Source organism: Perna viridis, chromosome 5 (genome assembly GCF_037379345.1).
Source record: "Perna viridis isolate PV_CMFRI_1.1 ecotype Kerala chromosome 5, ASM3737934v1, whole genome shotgun sequence".
NCBI classification, from domain to species: Eukaryota; Metazoa; Mollusca; class Bivalvia; order Mytilida; family Mytilidae; genus Perna; species Perna viridis.
The window spans coordinates 47,672,763-47,698,143 of NC_142449.1; the positions used below are offsets into that span (position 1 = coordinate 47,672,763).

The window sequence follows — 25,381 nt, forward strand, 5'->3', positions numbered from 1 at the left end:
GTAATCAAGGGAACCAAGATTCTAGCGGAAATCAAAAGAATGTAATCCAGGGACAAAGACCAGACATGGAAAACAGACACACACCCAACAATGAACATAAAATAACAAACATAATACATACAAAGTAACAAACAGACAAGCACGTACATGCACAAATCATTATTGATAAACTTATCATTACTTTTAGTTTAATCATCAATTCCTATAATATTTACGGTTTTAAAATATATACATGCGAAAAATAAAAAATAAAAGTTATAAACAATGATTTGTGTATGTACGTGCTTATTATGTTTAATCTATTGTACTCAGAAAATATTTAAACATTGATCAGGGATTTGTCTGTCTGTCTGTATGTCTGTCTTTAGTTAATCACGAGAGACATCAGTGACTTTTAAATGATTATCGTTAAGATATGAAGATATAGTCAATCATGCAGTCTTATCGTGTAGTTGATAAGGTAACGATAACATATGATTTGTATATTAACCTCATCTCTCTTCCGTTTTCAGCGGAACATACTCGATGATCACCAAATTTCATACAAGTTTGATTCAGGTAAAACACTGTTACATAGCGGGAGACAAACATGTTTGTTTGCTTATAAAGTGTAGGAGTAAAGTACAAATATAGATATTCTTTACATTGATAAGTGTGCGGCTTAACAATTCCAGAATACCCAACGAATTATTTTTTCCTCACATCAATCACTGAAGATAAATTCAATGCGTCCCCAATTTAAAGCTTCAATGCGTAATTTTATGCTCAGACAGACGCCACAAAATTTCTCTGCCTGATTCTAGAAATTGTAACATTACATGAATGATGTGGTCATAAAAATCCTTTCGCCTTTAAAATATTGTGTTTTCTATAGTCCGTTCATTTAACATATCAATTTAAAAAAGAACCACTGCAGACAAACATTACATCGAAGAGAATACGTTTCTGACCAGGCTTTACTGATGATCTTTCTCTGCTCAATGTTAATACATATGTTTATATGATGAAACTTGATTCGTAGAAAACAAAGATGAACAAATTGTTTTAAAATTAAATATATGGAGGAAAAAAATTAAATTTAAGAAAGAGGGATAATTTCAAATCTTCTAGTAGGAGCCTTATGTACACTCACACTCAGGGTGGGACCTTAAGATGACGGCATGTACTCATATGCAAACATCGATGTCAAATATTGTTTGTACGGAAGATGATGCTTGTTACAGGAAAGTCTAAATGTTCTTATGATTAAGTGACAGCTTTCATATCGGCAACCTAATGCTCGTATAACTTTTGAAATGATAATTCGGTTGTGATATTACATAAGGCTGTATTATATAGGTCATTAAAACTTCTGAAAACATGAAATAAAAACCGAAATAAATTCATCTTCGTATTTTTCTCTATGTATTTTAGGAAGGATAACTTAGTTTGTTTTTTTCTACAACATTTTTGTAAAGAAAATTAAACTGGACAATAAATAAAAAATCATAGGTGTGAATAGTCATGATTTGTGTGCTTTTATCTAAATTGTAATTCAGAACAATGTTGTAAGTGACATTTTAGCAAACAATTGAAATAATCACCTGTCCTTGATAGTATAACGAAATTCATATACGAAATGATCTGCATTGATGTTTTCCTGTTATTATTCATCGCTTTCAACTTTCTGTTTTACAATGACTCCATTTTATCTCTACATGAATCATAATGTAAGGAAGTACACATTTGATCACTACAGAAGTCCTTGTAAACTTGAATTGGAACGTTATAATTCATATATAGTACTAGTTGAAAGTGAAACTAAATCAGGATTGATTCAGTACTTTGTATTTTAATATAGAAGAAGATGTTAATAAATGTTTGAATGGCTTTAAGCAGTAGACAATTACTCTTTTACTTATTACGTTACCCTGTCTGAGTGGTCTGAGTGTTTTACTTATTATTTTACCCTGTCTCACGAGTGTGTGTTTTGACTAGTGTAATACTAAAACAAAAATGAAAAGATTATACCCTGTAACTTCTTTTGTCAAATCTGTAAATCATGATTTATATTTCTCCTTTTGGTTCGTACTGCTTTGGTCTCCGTATCATTGATTTCTTCTTTCTTTTATACCTCGATGTAACATTTTATTAGCAATACGGCAATACAGAAATACAGAATAATATTCAAAACAGTCCATTAATAATTAAAGAATAAAAAACATCTTAAGACAAAGATTAATCAAGGGAAGCAAGATCATTAAGTATTCCCCCGCTTCCCGCCCTAGGATTATGGTCAAAAAATGAAGTCGTCAAATATGAAGTTGATGTAAAGATATTTATAAATAAGTGGTACTTGTTGAAGAGGGCGTTTTAAATTGTAGTTATATGTCAAAAAATATATGAAAAGACATGCGATGAGATGATGATTTCATATATTAACTTAAATGTATTTAAAATACGGACAGTACAAATGTACTTTAAACTTTTCTGTATCATCAATATGTTACAGTTCAATTTCTTCATTGTTTTGTTTTTTATAGAATTGTTCACATTTCCTATAGACAGCAAACAACTAGTGTTACAATATAACAATGACTCATGATCAGACCTATATCAGACATATGTCGCATGATATATGAACCTTCGTTTCTAGTACAATGTCTCAGTTGTTCTGTCGTGTATACATTTCTTATTATGAACTTATAAACCGAAATTGATGAAAATATAACAATTCCATCAATTCTTTAAAGTAAAGGGCAAAGACAAAAGCAATTCTTAGAAACCAAAAGGTAACGTCAAAAAACAAAAAAAAAGATAAAGACTAATTCCATATGTTTTATCAGCCTATTAATTAATGTAAAGGCATTAAACTTTTGATTGCGTTAACTCTGATAAATTTGATCGATCTTTCATCATAGCTTTACATATTATGATTTTAGTCATACATTGTAGTCACCTTAAAATGACTGGCATCGCATTAAGTATTCTTAGCCTGCTTAAAGGGTCCGTCCGTGTGGGACCCGACAGGGCAGTCAAGGACGTTAAAAAAACACTCATTCGCATAAAGGGTAATCGCAATTTAGTCTATTAAGGTGAAAAAAAATCTTTGGCCAGCTTTGATTACTATCAATAAATTTTAGCTTAAAAACAAATGCAATACACACACTCGATTTAAATAGTTTCAACATATGGGGAAAGTTACAGAAAGCGTTAGTCCTTAAATTATATCTAATAAAAAATTTACCAGCTACAGTGGACTGGATTTTTCTTGTTTTTTTTTATTGTGTTTTATGTTGTGTGTAGGTTCATCTCATTTTTTTTCAGAATTCATAAAAGTAGCAGCAACCTCTAACTAGGTATTCTTATTCTTGAGTTGTTTTCCTTCATAGGCAATAAAACGTTAGAATATTACCATATATGTGGAATGAAGGTAGCATAACAAAACAATAGCTACCAAACTTCCTTGTATTCTTAATGATGCTTACAATCATTTTTCGAAAGTTTAGTTACATTTGAACTTATGTAGTTAGTAAGTTTGGTGCTCATTTTCCTTAATGGCATATCATTTGTCAACATTTAAATGCATGTTGTGAATGAGAGTAAATGGAGAAAGCTGAAAGTATTTAATAGTAAAATTAAGCTAATACACGAATTCTGGTTGAAATGAGATATTAAAACGCGAAGAGCGATAATATCAGTGGTTTTGTTAAAATATTTAAGAGGAAAGAATCGAACTGGTATGTACATTGCTAGTCTCTTAATTCGAAAACAGAGGACAGTTTGGAAACCAACGTTTGTGTTCCTCCTTTGGTATATCACTGCTTTCCCAGTCTGATAATACGCCACCGCACATGTAACACTTACATTTATCACCAGTTCCTACAAATATAGCAATATTTTACAGACTTATACTTGAAAAAGGTACAAATTCTAAACTAAAATTTTCAAAAAAGATTGGACAACTCTATGTTCATTTTGTTTTGTTTGTTTTGGGTTTTTTCTCATTTGGGGAGAGGTGTTTTGTTTTTTAGGGGTTTTTTTTCATTAACAGGCAAACATTATTCAAGTGAAAAACATGGTAATCGGATTTTTACATAAACTTAGCATGAATATTACTTTACTATTCATCCAAATTTCACGTGAACTCTGTGTCCAATTTTATTTGCTAAATTTAGTTGAAAATTATGTGAATAGTTTTACATGTGTGTAAGGCAGATGACGCTACTACACCGATGGGGTGCGGGTTTTCTTTTCCTTGGTTTTTATACGTTTGCTAATTTTCTTTTTCGATTCCGTTGCTATGCTTTGTTTCTATCGCATTTATTTTTACTATCGTAGTAATATTTTGTTTAAAATCGGCATTGACTCCACTTCAAACTTTGGTCACCCTTGGTTGTACTCTTGTTTTCACATATCAAGACTTTACGTAGTTTAAACAGGTTTAAACGAAACAATTGATTTTCTTTAATATAAGAATATTAATTGACCTGTATAGTACAATCCAGTTTCAGCCAAATCTTTTGGTGACTGGGTAGTTAGCTTTGACCATTCATCATAAGATTCCAGTCTGTCATTGTATAGAACATACTTTCTGTTGTCAGGACTCAAACTGCTGGAGTTGGAGCTTGCTTCCTTACTTGCGAAAAAGCGCATATGCCGGGATTCTTTTCTGATCTTCACAAATTCACATTTTCCAAAATGACGGGCATGTTCTTTCTCCACGTCGTCATCTTTCTCCCATCCGCTTAGAACTCCACCACAAAATGAACATTGGACTTTATCTTTAATTCCCATGTAATAAAATCCATTGTTATACAAATTCTGAGCTGAAATAAAAGAGTCTTTTGGCCAATTTGTAAATGTGCTCTTTCTTAATTCGACATCTACTTGCAATGGACGCAGCCTTTCTAGAGGATGTTCGGGTATAATGTCACTTCTTTTTTGTTGTCTAAATCCATTGGCAGGAGAAGTCGATACAAGTGCCATTGCGACTGCAGTATTTGTTCCTGCAATAAATATATTAACGTTGCAAATGTTTTGCTTATTGAACTATTCCGTCACTTATGTTGAAGTTATAGAACACATGGGAAAGAAATCAGCAAAAGAAAAAGTATTGGATTCCTTTTGAAATAACAGTTTTAACTATCACCATTGTTATTTCGGCCCCGTGCTGGTCCGGGTGTCAAAAGAATAGGCCGCAGCAGCGCTAAGCTTGTCGTAAAAGGCGACTAAATAGTGCTCAGAACCCTGGCCGGGGGATAGGGCGCTCTGCCCACAGAGCAACTGGGTTGTGTGCCCCAGCCGGTGGAATGGGGTAACCCTGACATGTTACATGCTGTCGTCGTCAGGCCATAATACGGAAAACCTGACCGCAAACCATAGTGGTGCCACCTGTTGGGAAAGATGTCACTTTCCTCGCACGTTAAAAAACCCTTCTGTGGTATTCTCCCGGAGTAGGAACCATAGGGCTCTGCCACAGGAGGTTAATTTGCCCGAACCTATCCACTTCTCCCTATTTCCAGTGGCAATCAAAATTTGTCGACCCCATTTTCCCTGTGTCCCATCCAATTTTTCATTTCATCATTTAATGTTCATTTTATCATCCATTTCATGTTCAAGTATAGTTATCGCGAAATTGAATATTTATAATTTAAACCACGATTTATTAAAAAAAAAAAGCGAAAAACAATATCAACAAATATGGAGATTCAACAAAATCCACAAAAAAGCAAACGCGAAAATTACTGCATTAACTGAATAGTTTTCAGTTTGTTTGCATCAACTGAATACGACAAACTCTTCCCTATTTTAATCTTACATCCATATCATATCTTAATGTTAGCTAGATCACATATACAAACATTAAATACAATAAAATAATTTTGTGTATTAAGTATCATTGTCGCTTATCAAATTGTTTTTTTTACATTATCTAAAATATTACCTTTCTTTTAAATTATCAGATACACGACTGATAAGTAGACGTTTAAAAACAAAATTTAAAATTGGCCAATCAGAATTTTGCTATTCTGATATTATTTTCTATTGTCTATTGTCTATTATATAATAGCATTGTTGTTAACGCTGTGCCGGAAGTAAAAAACGGGCATAATAAAGTGGATGATTGTTTTACAAAACTACTTAAACACCGGAATATAAAAGATGGAAGAACACAAAGTGGACATGCGACAATGTTTTGTTTTGTTTTTGTTTTTTGTTTTTGTTGTTTTTTTTTATGTTTTGTTTTGTTTGTGTGTTTGTTTTTTTGGGTTTGTTTTTTTTTGTTTTTGTTTTTTGTTTTTTTTTTGTTTTTTTTTTTTTTTTCATTTTTTTAATATAAAGTTTACTGAGTACTTCCTTTCACATGTTAACCGTTATAGGGCAGGTTAAGAAAACTTCGGATTGTTCTATATTTCAAATTCTCATAGAACGTAATGAATTGAAAATTATTTTTAGTCAAAGAAGGCACCGATGATTGTGATTTTTGATAGTTGAAAAAATATCAATATACAAATATAGAATGGATCATGAAAGACTAATCTTTAGGTTTTTTTAATGAAATAAGTGTATTGTTCCTGAAGACTAGAAATTCCAACTTTCATGTTCCACAGGCTTCAAATCATTTGTATGTTTAATTTGTAACATAGCGCCTACAAAAGCGATTCGGGCTAAGTTATGTTTTTTTTCTATAGGTAAAATTCGTTACTTTAAAGTTTCCATGGTCTTCATGATCTTATCGACTGATATAAAAGCTTTTGTATTAAGTCATAGATGTTAATCCTGTTATTATGTATATGAATTCGTGTAGAAATGGTGACCAGGTTAGTGCAGAGAGGCTCACAATACCAACATTAAGAACCGACCATGTACTTAAAAAGTGCTACAGCCCCACCATGATCGGATTGACACGAATATGGAGTGCAAGTACAACAACAACGAGCAAAACAGCTAGTGGTTCATTCATTAAACCATTAAACTTGTACGCGTGACATATTCAGAGCTTTTTCTTGATTGTGATATTAGTTCAGAATGAACATGACAGTTGCTTGTTTCTGGATAAAAATAAAATTTTGAATTGCTGATTGTCGATCTCATTATGATGAGTACATTAAACGTAATCCAGAAAAGAACATTGTCATCTCTTCCATTTTGTTCATTGTGTATTTTGAAAATATTGATCGTTTCATCAGTGCGGGTTATTTGCATTTTTTATCCTACGGTAAGATGTCTATAAACCATTGCCTTAAAGAGATTCCTCCATTTTTTTCATTTCAAGCAGCTTTTTTACATTTTAGTAATTAACTTATAGAAGCGTTGGCCTATTGACTATTCCCTGTCCTTTTGATTTACAATACTTATTTTTTTTACATTGTGTACTTTTCTAAACTAAATCAAACAAATGTCGATTAATTTGACTTACTTGTCTAAAACTTAATTGCTTTCTCACAACTATCCTTAGCTCGAAACTTCATAACAACAGTTACTTTTTCTACATAAACTGACTTTTTTAAATGGTCATGAATTTCTTAATTACCTTATATATATATATATATATGTATATATATATATATATATATATATATATATATATATATATATATATATATATATATATATATATATATATATATATTAAAATGATGAAGCTTATATGGTATCAAACAATTAACAATATAAAAAGATGATTCAACATCAAGTTATGAATAAGCCCTTTTTTTATCACGTTTGCAAATGAAACTGTTATCTTAACGTAAATGGATGTAATAATCTATGTTCTAGATTTTTTTAAGTGGTAAAACTGCAACAAATTCTTTCATAGTGTGAAATTACGTATGTAGACGCATGGTTAGAACCAATATGTAAATGTTCGTTTTGTGCAAGTAAAACAGATGCAAACTTTTTTTTTCAAAAATCACGCGAAAAAATACTTTTTTGATACATTAAGTACTGTCAAAAATACATAACGTCCGTATGATATTTAATTACATGATTTTCATGAATTTATTTATTAGTCATATACATATGTTTTTTTCTGGTTATTCCTGTGAATTAAAATACATAAACCAATCGTTATGGAAGTCGTTTTAGATACAGCTCCATGTCTTCTTAAAATGACAAACAAAGAACACGCGTACAAAGTTTACACAATGAATTGTTTCTTCATTTTATAAGTAAAAATGTTTTCTATAAATGATTCGGCATAAAAGAAACCACGTAGAATTTGAGGAATGCTTTGGATGTGAATAGATTCCTATGAACTATTCTGGTATTCCCTTTAAAATGCAGGTATTTCCATATTTTCCTTTTCTTAACATTTTAGCATTACGAGAATGGATAGGGTAAATATATTAAAGAGACATCAACCCCATGACGATGAAAAATGTCAACTAAAGGCCCCCATGGGTCTTCCAACAGGGCAGGTTGCATCTGGCCCCAAAACACAATTATACACAGGTACAGCAAAAGAGTTGCCCTTACAGCCGTTAGGAACATAAAAGATAACTGAATGTGAAAACGGAACAATATAGAGGCCATAAATTTCTTACTTGGGATGGGCGCAAAATATGCGACGGGGTTTACGTACTTTCGCGTGATCACTCTCCCTTTTAAAATCTGACCACTGTGGAAAAAATACACAATTCCCCCCTAAAAATTAGTTCACTAGGTCTGAGCCCCTTGTTTACACAGAAATAAAGAAACTGTTAATAAGTTGCACAAATGCACAAACAAAGGACTACTAGCAGTTAACTGACATGCCAACTCTAGTCCAGTTTAAACCTACATGTTATGTCCCCATAGTATATAATATCCATGCCAATTTTTCCCATGCGTAGTTCAGAACTACGGTATATCATAGGATACAATAATTATACAAACCGTGTCATGCCAAAGTCTGCTTTTGAACATAGTGGGTTAGTTTCTATGTTAAGGCCCTATGAGCAAATCGATGTTAATACCAAAAAAATTATCTTAAACGATTTTACAACTATATCATAACAATATTCCTTATGAATGAGTCAATTCACTGTTTTGTTAACTTATTGCATAATTATTGAACTTTTCGTGCTCTGCGAAGAATATTTCCATAAAATATAGGATGGGACATACCCGCACGTATTAATCGTTTACAAGTATATCTGTATTTGAGAATGAGTTCCTTGTATTGGTTTATTGTATCTAGTGGGACAAGCATTTTTTAATAGTATAATAACGGTATTGTAAAAAAAACAGATTCACCATAGAAATGAATTATGCTATAAATAGATAAGTGATACTTATTAAAGGAAACTGTTATGCAACTTTAACAAATGTGTACTTTCTATAACATGACATTTTCTTGTCCACTTGTATATACTAGCGTATGTATATATGATAAAAACTCGAGTTTAAACCATATTGCTATATCAATCCGTATTTCTATTATAAAGAGTAGTCAAGGGAACCAAGATTATAGCGGAAATCAAAAGACTGTAATACAGTGACAAAGACCAGACATGGGAAACAGACAAACACAACAAGGAACATAAAGTGACCAAACAAATACAAAGTATTAAAAGTAAATGAGCAACTCGGACTCTACTATAAACTGGGAACATGAACCAGGTGTACCGGTAGGGTAAGCGCTCTTTGCTTTCTGGAAACACCCACCGAGTTGTTCATAAAAAGTCAAGAGAAGACGAAAGGGGTAAGGAAAACAATGATACTTGAACAAATCAGTATTTATGGTGCAGATGGATACACCGTAACGATCCACGAGTTCATGATAACGACCATAAAACTTCTGTAGTGATGACTTCAATCTCGTAGCAATATAACCTTGTTCCAGATACCTAATTGTAAGAAGTCTAGTGCGATACAAAAAGTCTGTGCAGTTACGACAAGCTCAGGCATACGATATGAAAACTCCATACGCAGGTGCTGAAGGGATGTTGTCACATATGAAAGGAAAGTTGACAATTTTGAATGAAAAGTCATCCGTTTGTCGTACGGTTTGGTCACTATTTTCTCATCATCAATCTCTAAGTGTAGATCAAGATATCAGGCTGACCCACTGAAGGTTTTTTGTTGTAAAAATTTAAATGAGAAACCTCAATAAACAAAATATGTTTTAATAATTTCAATAGGTAACAAACAGTCATTACGCTTTTCCTTGCGTGTTTCTGTTACTACTCATATGTCGAAATCGTATTGAGTTTCTTATAAAAAAAAACATTGAAAGGGGGTATTGTTGAGATGAACACGGCCACTTCTGCTTGCATGGCCTAAATATACAATCGATTATGATAATAATTATTTTAAAACAAAACATGAACGTCATAATATTAGCGATTAGCCATTTCTGGCAAAAATAAACGATAATACTTCCAATACTTGTACTTTTATACAGATTTAAAGACAACAGGTAAAAACAAAAATTCAATATAAAAGTCTAAACATCTTGTTTATCAAATAAGGTTCGACTAGAAAAACGAAGGTTGTTGTTTTATTTAATTATTTAATTTGGAAACCACCGTTTATGCTCTTGGTTAGGTGCTTAGGTATGTCACTGCTTTCCCAGTCTGATAGTACACCACCATACATATAACATTTACATTTATCACCAGTTCCTAAAAATAAAGACAATACTGTACAAAAAGATACATTGGACTTTGTTTCGGATACCCATATAATAAAATCCATTTTTATAGAGTCACTCTGGTGAAATTGATGAGTATGCCCGCCAATTTTTAAACGTGTTCTTTCTTAACTCGTCATCTACTTGCATTGAATGCAATCTTTCTTAGTGATGTTCAGGAATTACGTCATGGCCTATTTGTTGGTTGTTGAAATGCATTGGCAGGGGGTCGAGATACGAATGGCATGGCGTTTACTGTAGAATTTTCTGCTGTAACAAAAATATAAACTTACGATTATTAATTATAAATCTTTTCTGCCTTTCTTTCATTTTAATTTGAAAAAAAATGAATAAGGCGCGGTCATGAACTAAATCATTTTCATGAATGAGAATGAAATCTTGCGTTCTAACATGTTCTTACTGCAAATACTTGCTTTTTAAATATGATAAAAAGTAATATCTAAACTAAACTTTTGTTATTATAATTTTGACTTAGATTTAAAATATTTTAACTTTTTGAAGCTCAGTAATTGCTATGCACTATGGATTCTTTGTTAGTATATTAATGTGGAAATTTAAATTTCCGCAATGTTTATAAATAAACAGGGAAGTTCTGATCGATAAATCAATGTATTGTGAGAATATGGAAGTAAAACTATGAAACTTCTCGCAGAAATGTCTTCAGAATGAAAAATTAAGCGAGAAATTGAACACAAACTATGTAGAAAATGACAAAGGTACAACAATCTGAAAATAAATTGTAAACCTATAATCAGACAAATGAAATCATCCAAATGAATATGAATAGATCAGAGAAGCTGAAACTGTAGTTAAGAATAATGTATATTGTTTCTTTAATATTATATTAATTGAATTAAAGAAATTCCTAAAACATACAATGTTTGAATACAAGGTACTATATTTTTGTCACATACTAGGACAATATGATATAGTCGGATATTTTGAACTCAGTTTCCGCAATATAGATGACGTTTTATCCCTAAACAATCTTAGTTTCGGGGATTTTATACATCGCACCTATTGATCAAACTATACAACAAACGCGATCACTTCATTCCGTATTGTCAACTTTCCTCCCATCTGTGGCAACATCCTTTCAGCACCTACGTATGGAGTTTTCATGTAAGAACTTATACGTTATGCCAGAGCTTGCTGTAACAACGCTGACTTATTGTATCGCGCTAGAATTCTAACGAATAGGCTTCTGGAACAGGGTTACATTGCTACAAGATTGAACACATCACTATAGAAGTCTTATGGTCGTCATCATGAACTCGTGGATCCTTACGGTGTATCTTTCTCCACCATAAATATTAGTACTGATTTGTTCAACGTGTCATGGTTTTCCGACTTGCTAATTTAATTGTGTTACTTTGTATGTATTATTTTAGTTATTTTATGTTCTTTGTTGTGTTTGCCTATTTTCCATGTCTGCTGGCCTTTATAACATTCTTTTGATTTCCGCTAGAATTTTAGTTCCCTTAATTATTCTTTTACATAAAAAAAGAACCGAAATATCGTTACATAGTATTTTGCTTTTTCTTTTTTCAACAAAGCTATGCATTTTTAACTCTAACTCTAAGAATTTGAATTTATTTTGATATGATAAATATGATATCTGTCATTTAATAATTTTTTTAAGGTAAAGTACGAAATTATTTAAATTATGTTTCAATGCTTTTAGGAAATGTGTCAAGGTGAAACTGAAGAGGTTTTTAAGTGAAATATATGATTAACATGTATTAAGTATCTAATATCCAAATGTTATGTTGAGCATCCTTTGAATCATCCCTCTGCTTATGTTACTTTATTTTTGTTAAATATTTTGAAAATTGAATTGTCATTCTCAGGTTTCAAATAGAATATGATTTTGAATTAAAGCAGAAAACCATGATATTTTTAACGTTGCTAAACTATTTTTGTAAAACTCATAATCTTTCAAGAAGAATTTACAATTCATCATAAAAGTGAAGTATTAAAAATATAAGCAGACAAAAATGTAAATTTATTATCAATGATTTCTCTCTTTATATCTCCTGAGTTCACAAGTCTATCTATATTCTCAGTATCTTTTCGAAATTTTTAACGTAGTGGTGCCTCTCATAAGCTGTTATATGTTTTGCATTTCAAGTTTCTTAACACAATAGCTTGATTAATGAATAACCTAATTTATTGTAATAGAATATTTCTATTCAGAGAAACCTTCTATTTATACAATACTAACCACTCTACCAAGGCTTATGTACCATTTCCGGTTTATTCTCGACTATGCCAATCCTTGTATAGTAAAAGGGAAATCAAAGGAACCAGGATTCGAACGGTAATCAAAAATATATAATCCAAGGTTAACGACTAGAAACGGAAAATACATACACACACACACACAAATTAACATGAAATAACCAAGATAACAAAGAATCAAACAAAAGCAAATGAGCAACCTTTATTCAAAATAAACAGCATATCGACCACATGAGTTCTGATTATCTCTTTTTTAGTAATAGAGAAAAATGTCTAAGTAATTAACCTGAAAAGCAAAGTTACAAAATCTAATAATGATATTTTTGTCTAAGTGAAAACTTACTTTTGAAACATTAGGAAATCCAACGAAACCGGACAATTGATACAGAACAACGACAATGCTATAAATAACTGAAATGTAAAAATGCAACCTGTTTAATTGGATAAGTGAAATAGGAAATCATTATATAACTATGCTAAATATATAAAAGTACTTTGAAAAATGATTTTCCAATGTCAACGACGTATTTTTGGCCAATGCGTTATATCCTTTGCGTTTCATAAGGATTTACTGCTGTTCGTATGAAAGTTAATAAATCGAGGCGGCGAAAACTCTTACCAACCCTTGATGAGCATGATTTTAAATTTAGTGTGCATTTATTGGTTGTAATTTCTATAAGCCGTATCGCACATCAACTCTCTGCTTTTCGGAACAACTTTGTTGCTGTTTTATTTTTAAGACTTGAAAACGATCAAAACACCAACCCTTCATTAGAAGGATTTGAAATTTGATATATTCAGTTACCCAAATATGTTGAATGTGCAAGCTATCCCACTGGGCTGCATTCTAACTTCATTTTTTACCGAAAGATTTTGTTGCTTTCATGGCTTATTTGTCGTTTTGAAATTTTGTTATTATTTGTTTGAATTCCCGACATTTTTTGTTCCTTTGAAAGAGTAATCAAGGCAACCAAGGTTATACCGGTAATCAAAAGAATGTAATCCAGGGACAAAGACCAGACATGGAAAACAAACATACACAACAAAGAACATAAAGTAACAAAAATCATACATACAAAGTAACAAAAGTAAATGAGCAACTCGGACTCCACTAAAAACTGGGAGCATGGACAAGGTGCACCGGTAGGGTAAGCGTCCTCTGCTTTTCTAGAAACACCCGCCGAGTTGCTCATAAAATGTCAAGTTCGGGGTAGACAAACGAGGAAAGGAAAACCATGACCCGTTGAATAAATCAGTTTTCATGGTGCTGATGGATACACCATAACGATCCACGAGTTCATGATGACGACCATAAAACTTCTGCAGTGATGACTTCAATCTTGTAGCAACATAACCCTGTTCCAGAAGCCTATTTGTTAGAGTTCTGGTGCGATACAAAAAGTCTGCGTATTTTCGGCAAGCTCTGGCATAACGTATGAGTTGTGATATGAACACTCCATACACAGGAGCCGAAGGGATGTTGCCAGAGTAATCAAGGGAACTAAGGTTATAGCGGTAATCAAAATAATTTAATCCAGGGACAAAGACCAGACATGGAAAACAGACATGCACAACAAAGAACATAAAGTAACTAAAATCATACATACAAAGTAACAAAAGTAAATGAGCAACTCGGACTCCACTAAAAACTGGGAGCATTGACCAGGTGCACCGGTAGGGTAAGCGTCATCTGCTTTTCTAGAAACACCCGTCGAGTTGCTCATAAAATGTCAAGTCCGGGGTAGACAAACGAGGACAGGAAAACTATGACCCGTTGAATAAATCAGTTTTCATGGTGCTGATGGATACATCATAACGATCCACGAGTTCGTGATGACGACCATAAACCTTCTGTAGTGATGACTTCAATCTTGTAGCAACATAACCCTGTTCCAGAAGCCTATTTGTTAGAGTTCTAGCGCGATACAAAAAGTCTGCGTATTTTCGGCAAGCTCTGGCATAACGTATGAGTTGTGATATAACACTCCATACGCAGGACCCGAAGGGATGTTGCCACAGATGAAAGAAAGTTGACAATTCTGAATGAAAAGTCATCACGTTTGTCGTAAAGTTTGGTCAATAGTTTTCCTTTACCTTCTATTTCTAAGTGTAGGCCGAGATATGAGGCTGACTTCACAGTGTCTGTAGTATCCTTTACCTTAAGTTCTTTCGGGTAGATGCGATGTATCAAATCCCCGAAATTAGGATTGTTTAAAGATAATACATCATCTATATAGCGGAAACTGAGATTGAAGGATCTAGTCAAACGATATTCTCTCTCTCTCTGATCAGATCAGCTATAAAGTCAGCCTCATAAGAGTGAAGGAATAGGTCAGCTAGTAAAGGAGCACAATTTGTTCCCATTGGAATGCCGACCGTTTGTTGAAAAACAGGTCCACCACACTGGACAAATATGTTGTCGATTAAAAATTCCAGCATTTTGTAAACATCTTCCTCTGTATATTTGGAAGATGATTTGGAATTATTTGAAGTTAAGGAATATGAGAGATGTCTTTGTTATTTGTATCCCATGGACACAATTCTTTAATTGTTATTATCAGTATCTAAAGCTAGGAAAACAAAACACTTTTCCGCAATATAAACAATAAGACACAATAATAATGATATAAATTCTTTTATTTTCTTTTATACAGGCTTTTCCGTATAGAAGTATTATTCTTGACAGGTCATAAAACTTAGAAATTCTAACTATTTTTTTTTACTCTAAATTGTCTTTACATTTTCAAAATGTACTGTTTCGTTAATAACAGATGTTCTTGTATGTGTTTTCCATGCCTGGTCTTTGTTCATGGATTACATTCTTTTGATTTCCACTAGAATCTTGGTTCCCTTGATTACTGTCAACAAATAAATCAGTTTTAATATAACTGTTATTCCAGGATTTCTTATTGACGTTTTCAGTTTGAAAACAGAGGACATTTAGGGAACCACCGTTGATGTTCTTCCTTTGGCACGTCGCTGCTTTCCCAGTTTGATAGTACACCTCCGCACATATAACACTTACACTTGTCGCCAGTTCCTACAAGTATAGACAATGCCTTTAATAAAAGACAACCATATTAGCCTCTAAAAATGCATATTGCACTTGCCACGTGATAAAACCTGATTAAGACAGAGTTTCAGCAACTTATTATGAGGATTTTTTACCTATATGAAGGTGTATGTATATGATGTTTTTCTTTTTTTTTATTGTCTCAAGATGTGTTTTATCTTTCCTGTTGGTTTTAGATATCAAATCAAAACGTTGGTGACATTGATTTTTCGTGAAATGGAAGAAAATGTTGTTTTAGAGACGGAACAGTTGAAAACCTTTCGAAATGAAGCATGATATTTACCGGTATAGAATAAACCTGTTTCCGCTAAATCTTTTGGTAAATGGGGGTTTTGTTTTGACCATCCTAGCCTCTCATAGGAATCTACTCTGTCACTATACAAGATATAGTTTCGGTTGTGTGGTTTCAAACTACTTGATAGGTTTTTTGTCTTTTCAATCTCACTGTTGAGCATGTGCCTTGATTCTTTCCTGACCTTTACCAGCTCACATTGTCCAAAATGACGGGCATGTTCCTTCTCGACGTCATCATCTCTTTCCCAATCGCTAAGAACACCACCACAAAATGCACACTGGACTTTGTCGTTAATTCCCATGTAATAAAATCCGTTATTATAGAGTTTCCTTGGTGACATTATAGAATGTTTAGGCCAATTTGTAAATGTGCTCTTTCTTAATTCGACATCTACTTGCAATGGACGTAGCCTTTCTAGTGGATGTGCAGGTATTATGTCATAACCTGTTCGTTGTTGAAATGCATTGACATTGGATTTAGCTACAAGTGCCATACTATTGACTGTTGTGTCTGCAAGAAAAATATATAAAATATAGACTTTTGAAGGATAAACTATTCTTTCCTCTTCAACACTGATGGTTGGAGCAAGATATATCTATCAGATATAAAGCAAATAAAATATGACTATGGCACGGTTGTAAACTTAAACGGAATAGGTTCATTTTCTGGTATAAGAAATACAATCACTCAGAGCAATGTTTGCCTTGAACTAGATTAATATGCATTTTCAGTAATTAATTGCAACATACATGTACCTTTCGTAATGTCTCTACTAAAGAATTGAATGTTTTAGTTTTGGAATGCTTCAGTTACCATGATGCAGAAATGAAACATGTATATCTAACTTATATGTGAACACAGGAAACTTCTCAATTTCTCGTTGATTTAAAAATAAACGGGGAAGTTTAATAAACAAACCATTAAGTTATACGAATAATTGAGGAACTTCTACCAAAAATTTTTTGAAATTTTCAAATACAAAAGAGAAACAAAAGACCACAAAATGTAGAAAATGATCAAGGAACGAAAATGAATATTACATGAAACCAGTTTGATCAAACAATACAAACGTTTAAATATAGATCTGAGGAATCGGTACAATAAGCAATCATATATACTGATTTTTTTCTCCATGAAAATCGATAGAGTTTTAGAAATGTTTCCCCAGTCGTACATGCAAACTCTGTTACATATTGATCTCATATTCCAGGATATTATACTTTATTAACTGGTGAAAGCACATTTTACAGTTAATTTAATTATCCCATTTAACTATCTTTCATTGCTTCGCCCTATTCAAATATATATATATATATATATATATACACCAGAAATTATATTCTTACCTTTCAGTTCAGATATGAGATGTATACTAATGCATAGGCTTCACTAAATAAGTTTTTATCTTTTAATTTTTGAATTGTCCAATAGAAATCTTGTTATTGTTTTTTTTTGTCGCGTAAACATGTTTTGTCGTCTAGTTCAATTAACCCTAGCATGTCATTATCTCGATCGGAAACAGGATTTTCGTTCAAGAATTGAAAGGAGAAAAGGACAAAAAGATGAAATTATTAAATCTATTGTTATCAGCATTATCAGACAAAGTACAGAAAGAAAGATGAAAAGAGATATGGAGAAAATACTGATAAAACAACAGTCCGAAAGAAAAACAATGTTACATTTTTTTTCAAATGCAACTCGAAGCAACACTAAAACTAAATATGGAAAATTCCAATATGAGATGCGGTGTATATGATATTCGACATATTATTCTAATTGATGAATGCATTTCAAAGAAGAGCTGACCACTTTAAAAACTGCAATCACTTGATGCAGGTTCAAACAAAAAGATGATAGCTTTAATTGAAAAGTATTAAAATATCGCAATACATTTTTTTTATTTCGCCTATTGTCATCTTCTTGTGTGTATGATTTTAGTTACTTCATGTTCTTTGTTGTGCATGTCTGTTTTCCAAATCTGGTATTTGTCCCTTGGTTACATTCTTTTGATTACCACAATAACATTGGTTCCCTTGATTACTCTTGAATGTTGTTCTTTATATTTTATATTTAAAATACGCTTCCAAAAATCAGGATCTGTTTTGGTTTTTAACTCGTGTCAGGCTCCACACAGTGGCAGACGTTCGTTCCGTCTTTCACTAACCGCTTTAAACAGGCCTATCGAAATTCTCGGACATTTTTCCAATAAAATGTCGTGTTACAATCAGATATCGTCGATTAAAATCATTGAATGCATTGTTCTCAACTTTGCAAAATTCTGGCATTTTTGGAAAGGGCTGGCTGTAGCGTCTAGAGTGAATTTTGAACGTCAGACGCTGTCCCGGAGCTTGAATTTGTGTGCGTGTGTTGATGTTTATTGTGGATAAGACACCAAAAATACTTATATCATATTTCACTGCTTCTAGGAAATTTGTCAATGTGAAACCAAAAACGTATTAACCTACATAAGCTGTAAAGACAGATTATATTTTACCTGTTTCATCCCGGTATATAAGATTATTTTAACGTTGTGAAATGAACAGCCAAGACCAGGGTATCATTCAAGAAACAAAATAAATAACACAAAAATATGATACGTCAACATTGTATTTTCATATATGTAGACACATTAAATAGTTAATTTTATAGTTAACGTTTGAAAGGAAACAAAAGTTTAAAAAAAAGCCGATATGATTCATAAATCGGCGACAAAAACTATATTTTACAGTAAGTATCCAGTCTTCTTTCGTCAAATCATTCAAAGTTTATCCAAGTGCAGCGCAATTTACTTCATACAGATTAAGATTAGAGACATCACCCCAACAATTCTACGGCCGATATCATCGACCAATATAATTTGACAATCTCCACCTCGAGAACAGTTCATGAATATATAAGAAATTACAAAATGATACATATGATACCTACATGTCCGGTGGGTGCACTTAGTCAATACTCTAGGGTTCTTTTTATTTCGCGCGCGCGTGACTGTGTGTGTGTGTGTGTGATTCGTCGATGGATTAATTCAATAATAAAAATCATGTTAAGTAGTAATTTGTAAATCTTGTTAAGGCTGTGCTCTATAAACTGAACTCGTGAGACAAGGATAATATATAATATAAGTGCATTAAAAGTTTCACATGATAAGCATGTGTTTGTGAGAGAATATTCAAATATAGAAAAGGTAATTGTCGAATCAGTAGCACTTAGTTGGAGGGACACCACTTACTGCCTTATCATAAGAATAATCTTTTATGGCGTTACTTAACAATGTTACACTTTTTTAAAAGTTGCTCCGCAGTAAGTTAGAAAAATGTGCCATGTTAATTCACAAAACATATGTGTTTTCTTTTTGTCTATGTTCTGCACATGCTACATAAAAACATAAGTAAAGATCAAATACAACTGTCGAAATCAGAGCTCATATTTCATATTTTAACTAGTTTTGCACAAGTAACTAAGGGAACCAAGATTCGAGCGCTAAATAAAGAAACTCTATGTTGCCTAATGTTGTAATTTTTCTAGAATGTTATCAAATTTTTTCGTAGTAACATGGTATTTCTTAAAAGACGGACAAGTATATGTTTAACCGTTAAAATATTAACAGAAATGCATGTTGTCATAAACCAAGCAATGCTTACTTTTGTTACTGATTACTTTTAATCAAAAACAATATACATGTATATAAACAATACTATGTTGAACTATTCGGTTGACTTACATACCAACATGCCATAGAATATTGGATTTTTAAATTTTTTCAAGAATTATTTCACAGTAGTTATTTTATTTTTTTCCTACGATTTCTACCAAAATACATAACGAAAATGATTGTCTAGCAGCTGATCGGCTCACCTAAACGTTTTAACTCGTTATTGGGGTGTCCAACAAATTTAAAAGAATTTTGAATGGAAATCTTTACCTTTTTATAGAAATATTATATTTGGGTGAACCAATGTACTACAATTATATAAATAACTACAGGAGAATATTCTGGTGTTTCCTAGGGAGTACAAGAAGATTCATATCGTATGAATTGATTTAAATTACACTGAGAGGATTTAATTGTTTATGTATTACGTAATTTCCATTCATCAAATATATAACGGAGTGCTTTTTACAACAGTTTTAGGTAATACTCGATATGCACAAATAAAGCTATGTATGTGTCGATAAGAATAGTCCTAACAATGACCAAACAATGGGGGGATTGTAGTATGACTAAAATTAAAACATGTAGTCACTTTCGATATTCATGTTAAAACAACAATAAAAATTAATGGACTCTGCGCCATGAAACTGATTTATTCAACGTGTCATAATTTTTCTTTCCTCGTTTGTCTACCCCGGAGCAACTCGACGGGTGTTTCTAGAAAAGCAGAGGACGCTTACCCTACTGGTGAACCAAGTCAATGTTCCCATTTTTTAGTGGAGTCCGCTTTGCTTTTGTTACTTTTTATGTATGATTTTAGTTACTTCATGTTCTTTGTTGTGTATGCGTTTTCCATGTCTGGTCTTTGTCCCTGGATTACATTCTTTTGATTACCGCTATAATCTTGGTTCCCTTGATTATTCTTCCTCATAATTGTCGCATCCAAAATTATATGGGATTAGATAGAGTAAGTAGAATTGCAGTAGAAAAGATAATTTGTGTGGATGTCTGTATGTGGATCGAATTCAATGATTGTTAAAAGTCATAGTTAAAGCGAAAACGTTCTTTATTTGATTTTTTTTTTGGTTTGAGAAAAGTAAGTTCTCATGTTTAAACTGTACTCTCCGGTTGTGACACGTTCGCCCTCTTTCTATACTGCACAATGAAGACAGTAAACAATCAACCTAATCCTATCCCAAGAATTTATCTGTAAGAAGTTTTGTAAAAAATCTGATATGACTTGAGTAAGCAATTGAATGAGTTGACTGAAGAAAACTTAACTTTCATCAGTGGACGGAGTGTTACCACGGACAAGTTAAAATATTTTAAATCGTAGGTGCATGGTTTTGTCATTGATTGAGGGATGATATATCGAATTGTTGGTTCCGTTCAAATTTTGATATCGACGATTTAATATACGTCAAGGTATGTGATAATATCTAAACCAGTCTTGTTTATCTGCATGTTTATTATTTTCCTTATGAAACCAATCTCAAATGTCAAATTTAAGCAAGCTCCGAAGTACTTAAGATAAGTATTCACATATCAAAAAAAGTGAAAATTGGGTTAAACAGTGACAGAAGAGTAGTATACATAATCCGTGGGACATCTATTCAAATTACATAATCAAGTGAACACAAAGAAATTCAAATCAAAATTTAAAATCTATTCAAAGTGCCCATTCAATTCGACATTATTACACAAAGACAATGAAATCATAAACAAATAATTTACAAAAAATAATCAAAAAACAATTAACGTAAATTAAAGTGTAGAAATAAAAAATATATAAACAAAGGAAGGTGTAACTAGTCATAATACCCCCTTTTTTATACTTAACTGTTTATAGTATACTATATAATGACACTAATAAGGACACTTAATACGGATACCTATGGAGGTCGTTTCCTTCCTCCTAACCTGTTAGCCCCCTAGATCAAAATGTCCCCCTGTTCCCTTTATTGGTCCCCCACCTAAGTCCACTTCCGGTCCCCTCTCCCATACCGGACACTTCCTGTTCACGGTCACCGGATGTGACGTCATTCGCATGTGCATAGGGGTACACCACCCTGCACCACCCGAAAAATACGCCCTTAAACCATCATGTATACTGCTCAGAAGCATTGTGCTAGAACTATTGTCAAACTTATGAAAACCGAATATATAAACTGCTACTCTTCCCCTAAGATGTCTTCCTTCTTCCTTATTTGTTTATTTTTTTTAATCTTACTAAACACAATATTAAACAAATATTTGTTACCAAAAAAAGTTCTGTCAGTTACATGCGCCATTAATTTTTTTCCAACGATATTCATCAAAATCTATCTGTATTGCTTTTCGAAGCGACTTGCTATCAATATTTTTATACCATGTGACTGAATCATATATTTCATCTGGAATTTGGTTTCATGACAGTTTGCGAAATTTGAAGTATAAATTATTAGTATTTTTGTATATAATAAACACTGGATCAATGGTCCCCGATGGAATTTACCAAGCCATTAGTCAGACTTCTCTGATGCCGAAATATAACAGATTTTATTTATCGTATCTATCAAAATTTGCAGTATTTCAAATTTCAAAATACCAAAAATCACTAAGGTTTCATTCCTTGTAGTCATGATAAAACATCGCGGCAGTTTTGGTTTTGTTGTATACAATTAATTTTTGAGTTTAGAACTTCCTGTATGTATGATTCTAATGCTGCTGGTGAGAGGTGACTCCTTAAAACACGTGGACAGCATATCGAAATGTGTGATATGTATTATTGGCATATTGTATTTTGTAACCCTTTGATTTCATTGTGCACCTTCCAAATAAGGTAATCGGTCTAATAACCAGAAATTTTGCTTTACGTGGAATAGGAAACTAGAACCAGACTTTCGATTCCCATATTACAGAAAAATATGCCGCTTTTTATTATAAATAACGAAGGATACCTCACCTTTCAATTTCAGCTATAAAAACCCTATTACCTTCCAACATACAGGGATCTTGTGACCCCAGATTTTGAATTTTTAGGTAAATTGTCAGTTCTACTTGTCTCTGTGTGTGTGTGTGTGTGTGTGTGTGTGTGTGTGTGTGTGTTTCATAATCGTCCATCTTTAATCTACCCTTAAACAACAACTTAACAAGGGAAGGTAATATTTGTCTTCCAACTTTTGTGGTTGGCTAGAAATTGTAGTTAGTATGCATTTTCTTGATGGATCTCATGCTACTTATGTTGCCGGTATGTTACAAAGGGAAGCGGCAATTTATTTCTGCAATGTAAATGTGCCTAGAGCATCTGTGGTACTTTTTTTAAACTTTTTGTTTAATTTCTAAGATTTTAGGGGGAACACTATTCAAATGAATGTCTACACTCTGATTAACTAAAACTTACTTGCAAAATGAAACACCTTTCTGAAACATTCAACGTATAAGTTAAAATGAGAATCTCTTCGTTTTTATATCCATGCATGTGTACATAGAAATTAATAGTTCTATATATTACACCGCTCCAGAAGTATGAAGATGACAAGGCATTCCCATATCAATTTTTCTTCTTCTAATATTTTGAATGGGTTTTAAATTATTACGTATATTGAATGAATAACAACAGTGTAGGTGTACTAGAATCATTCTAGGTGTACACGTGCTATTGTTAATGTAATTCAACAGGTTTCATGTCGATTTACAACTTGGCTCAACTTCAACAGTCTTAAATAGGTAATACATGGAACTAAAATATTAACTCTGATTTTTTTAATAATCTATAAATAATTACCTTTTATTGAAATTATGGCTCTAATTGCATAATTAAAAGAATGGATGGCAACATTGTTACTAAAATAAAAATCCTGGGTTGAGATGCACAGCACTAACGAAAGTTTTGGTTGTTAGTACTTCTTGTAAACTATTTATTTTTGGATGCAGACTTTCCAACGCATTAGGTTCAGACGTCAGTCCATTTGTAATATTAGTAAGAGTTGTATTATGCTTTTAGAACGTCTTTATTTTGTTCATGTTAGTTCGACAGATTTTCTGCTAGGGTTATTGGGGATATATTTGGAACTATAAAGGCACATTAGTCATCATCTCCAAAAAATCGAAAATAAATGATATAATGAATTTTCTCTAAATGTATTAAAAAAACTGTGAAACGCGACCATTTTTATATAGCTACTATGACATCACAGCAACAGAGTTACAGTTTCAATTACTTTATCAAATTATAGATAGCACGGGGTTACTTTAGTATAAAATTACCGAAATATTCCCAGAGAAAAGGGTGTTCCTAGTAACAACTAGACCGTTTATACAAACAGGGTTTGATTTAAATCGCAAAACACATTTCGTCACTAGTTATAGATAAATAGTCCACACCTTTATTGAGTGCACTTGACAATCGTTCTTGTGTATATTTGTTTTAAGGTAATAAAAAACATGACAAACAGTTCCTCGCCTTGCAATTTCATACACTTACACTCCGCAGCAGTTACTTCAATGTTAAAATTCTTGTAACTTATGTCGTACTTTTTTAAAATTCAGGTCAACCAATTATCTTCCAACAATAATGCACTTGTAAACTTGTCATCCAAACTGTTATCAAACGTCTTGAGGGACATTTGTGCTCATATAGGGATGGAATGGTCATTGAACAAAAACAAATGACAGCAACTAACAGGCTTCAAAATCTGGATTGAAATATGAGAATAACTAACTCTGCAAGTCTATTTTAAACTTAATTTTTCAAATACGAAAAATGCTTGCTTAGTTTGTAATTTGTGTTGGTTTTTATCGAAATTTTGTGTTTAGAATATGAATTACCACTCAACAGCAATAAATCCAGTTAAATCAGTACACTGAATTGACTTCAAGACGATTTTCAAGAATCTTTAGAGACAATTTTCAAGAATCTTTAGAATCAATTTTCAGTTTTTGCGAGATGGTATTCCAAAGAGTCAATAAACATAGTTTTGGATTTTTGACTCGTAGGATATACAAAAAAAATCAAAATATGACAAAATTCATTCTTCAATGGGAGGCATAAAGTTTCTGAATCATATTGGAGTTTTGAAGAGTAAAACGATTATGATGTTTGAAGAAAAATAAATATCAAGTAGTCATCAGTTATCCTTGTTCAGATTAAAATAGTAAAATTATTACTTTTTTCATGAGATAAATTCACAAAAATTTTACAAAAATGTTATTACACATGTATCACAAAACTTCTGAAATTTTTTTATCAACATCAGGCGATACCAAGAGAAAGATTCAGAGAAACATAGAAGAGTAATCAAGGGAACCAAGATTCTAGCGGAAATCGAAAGAATGTAATCCAGGGACAAAGACCAGACAGGAAGAACAGATGGAAAATACTCGAAGTGAACTGAAAGGGTAAATTCATCGCAGAAAGAAAAAGAAAGGAAAGCATTGAACACAGTAAAGCGAACTCAGCCAGGGACAGGGTATAGAGACTATATGCAAGTAAAGTTTTTATCCTAGCTCCGTGTTATTGTT

The 25,381-nt window shown here is 32.4% G+C and overlaps 2 protein-coding genes and 2 long non-coding RNA genes across 7 annotated transcripts; 2 read left to right on the forward strand and 2 right to left on the reverse strand.

The window, feature by feature from the left end:
* The first annotated feature begins 511 nt into the window (after positions 1–511).
* Positions 512–6,976, forward strand: LOC148618000 (uncharacterized). Its single transcript, XR_015922601.1, has 3 exons — positions 512–558; positions 3,307–3,338; positions 6,791–6,976. It is a non-coding gene; the product is annotated as an uncharacterized LOC148618000 (long non-coding RNA).
* On the reverse strand, positions 3,591–7,515 carry LOC148618001 (E3 ubiquitin-protein ligase XIAP-like). Of its 2 annotated transcripts, none has more exons than XM_088585714.1 (3): positions 7,403–7,515; positions 4,470–4,988; positions 3,591–3,861 (listed from the first exon to the last, which is right to left on the reverse strand). In XM_088585714.1, exons 2-3 carry the CDS (start codon positions 4,966–4,968, stop codon positions 3,740–3,742), a joined length of 621 nt encoding a protein of 206 aa, XP_088441840.1. In that variant the 5' UTR covers positions 4,969–4,988; positions 7,403–7,515; the 3' UTR covers positions 3,591–3,739. The 2 variants fall into 2 exon arrangements, with proteins under 2 accessions (XP_088441840.1, XP_088441841.1); XM_088585715.1 differs by lacking the exon at positions 7,403–7,515 and adding an exon at positions 5,927–5,981.
* A 7,963-nt stretch (positions 7,516–15,478) lies between these two features.
* LOC148618002 (E3 ubiquitin-protein ligase XIAP-like) lies at positions 15,479–23,408 on the reverse strand. 3 transcript variants are annotated; one of them, XM_088585743.1, is made up of 3 exons: positions 23,262–23,408; positions 16,216–16,737; positions 15,479–15,899 (listed from the first exon to the last, which is right to left on the reverse strand). In XM_088585743.1, exons 2-3 carry the CDS (start codon positions 16,718–16,720, stop codon positions 15,778–15,780), a joined length of 627 nt encoding a protein of 208 aa, XP_088441869.1. In that variant the 5' UTR covers positions 16,721–16,737; positions 23,262–23,408; the 3' UTR covers positions 15,479–15,777. The 3 variants fall into 3 exon arrangements, with proteins under 3 accessions (XP_088441869.1, XP_088441868.1, XP_088441870.1); XM_088585742.1 differs by lacking the exon at positions 23,262–23,408 and adding an exon at positions 20,083–20,191; XM_088585744.1 differs by lacking the exon at positions 23,262–23,408 and adding an exon at positions 17,574–17,677.
* Positions 20,951–25,365, forward strand: LOC148618003 (uncharacterized). The gene is made up of 2 exons (XR_015922606.1): positions 20,951–21,304; positions 25,117–25,365. It is a non-coding gene; the product is annotated as an uncharacterized LOC148618003 (long non-coding RNA).
* Positions 25,366–25,381: the final 16 nt, after the last annotated feature.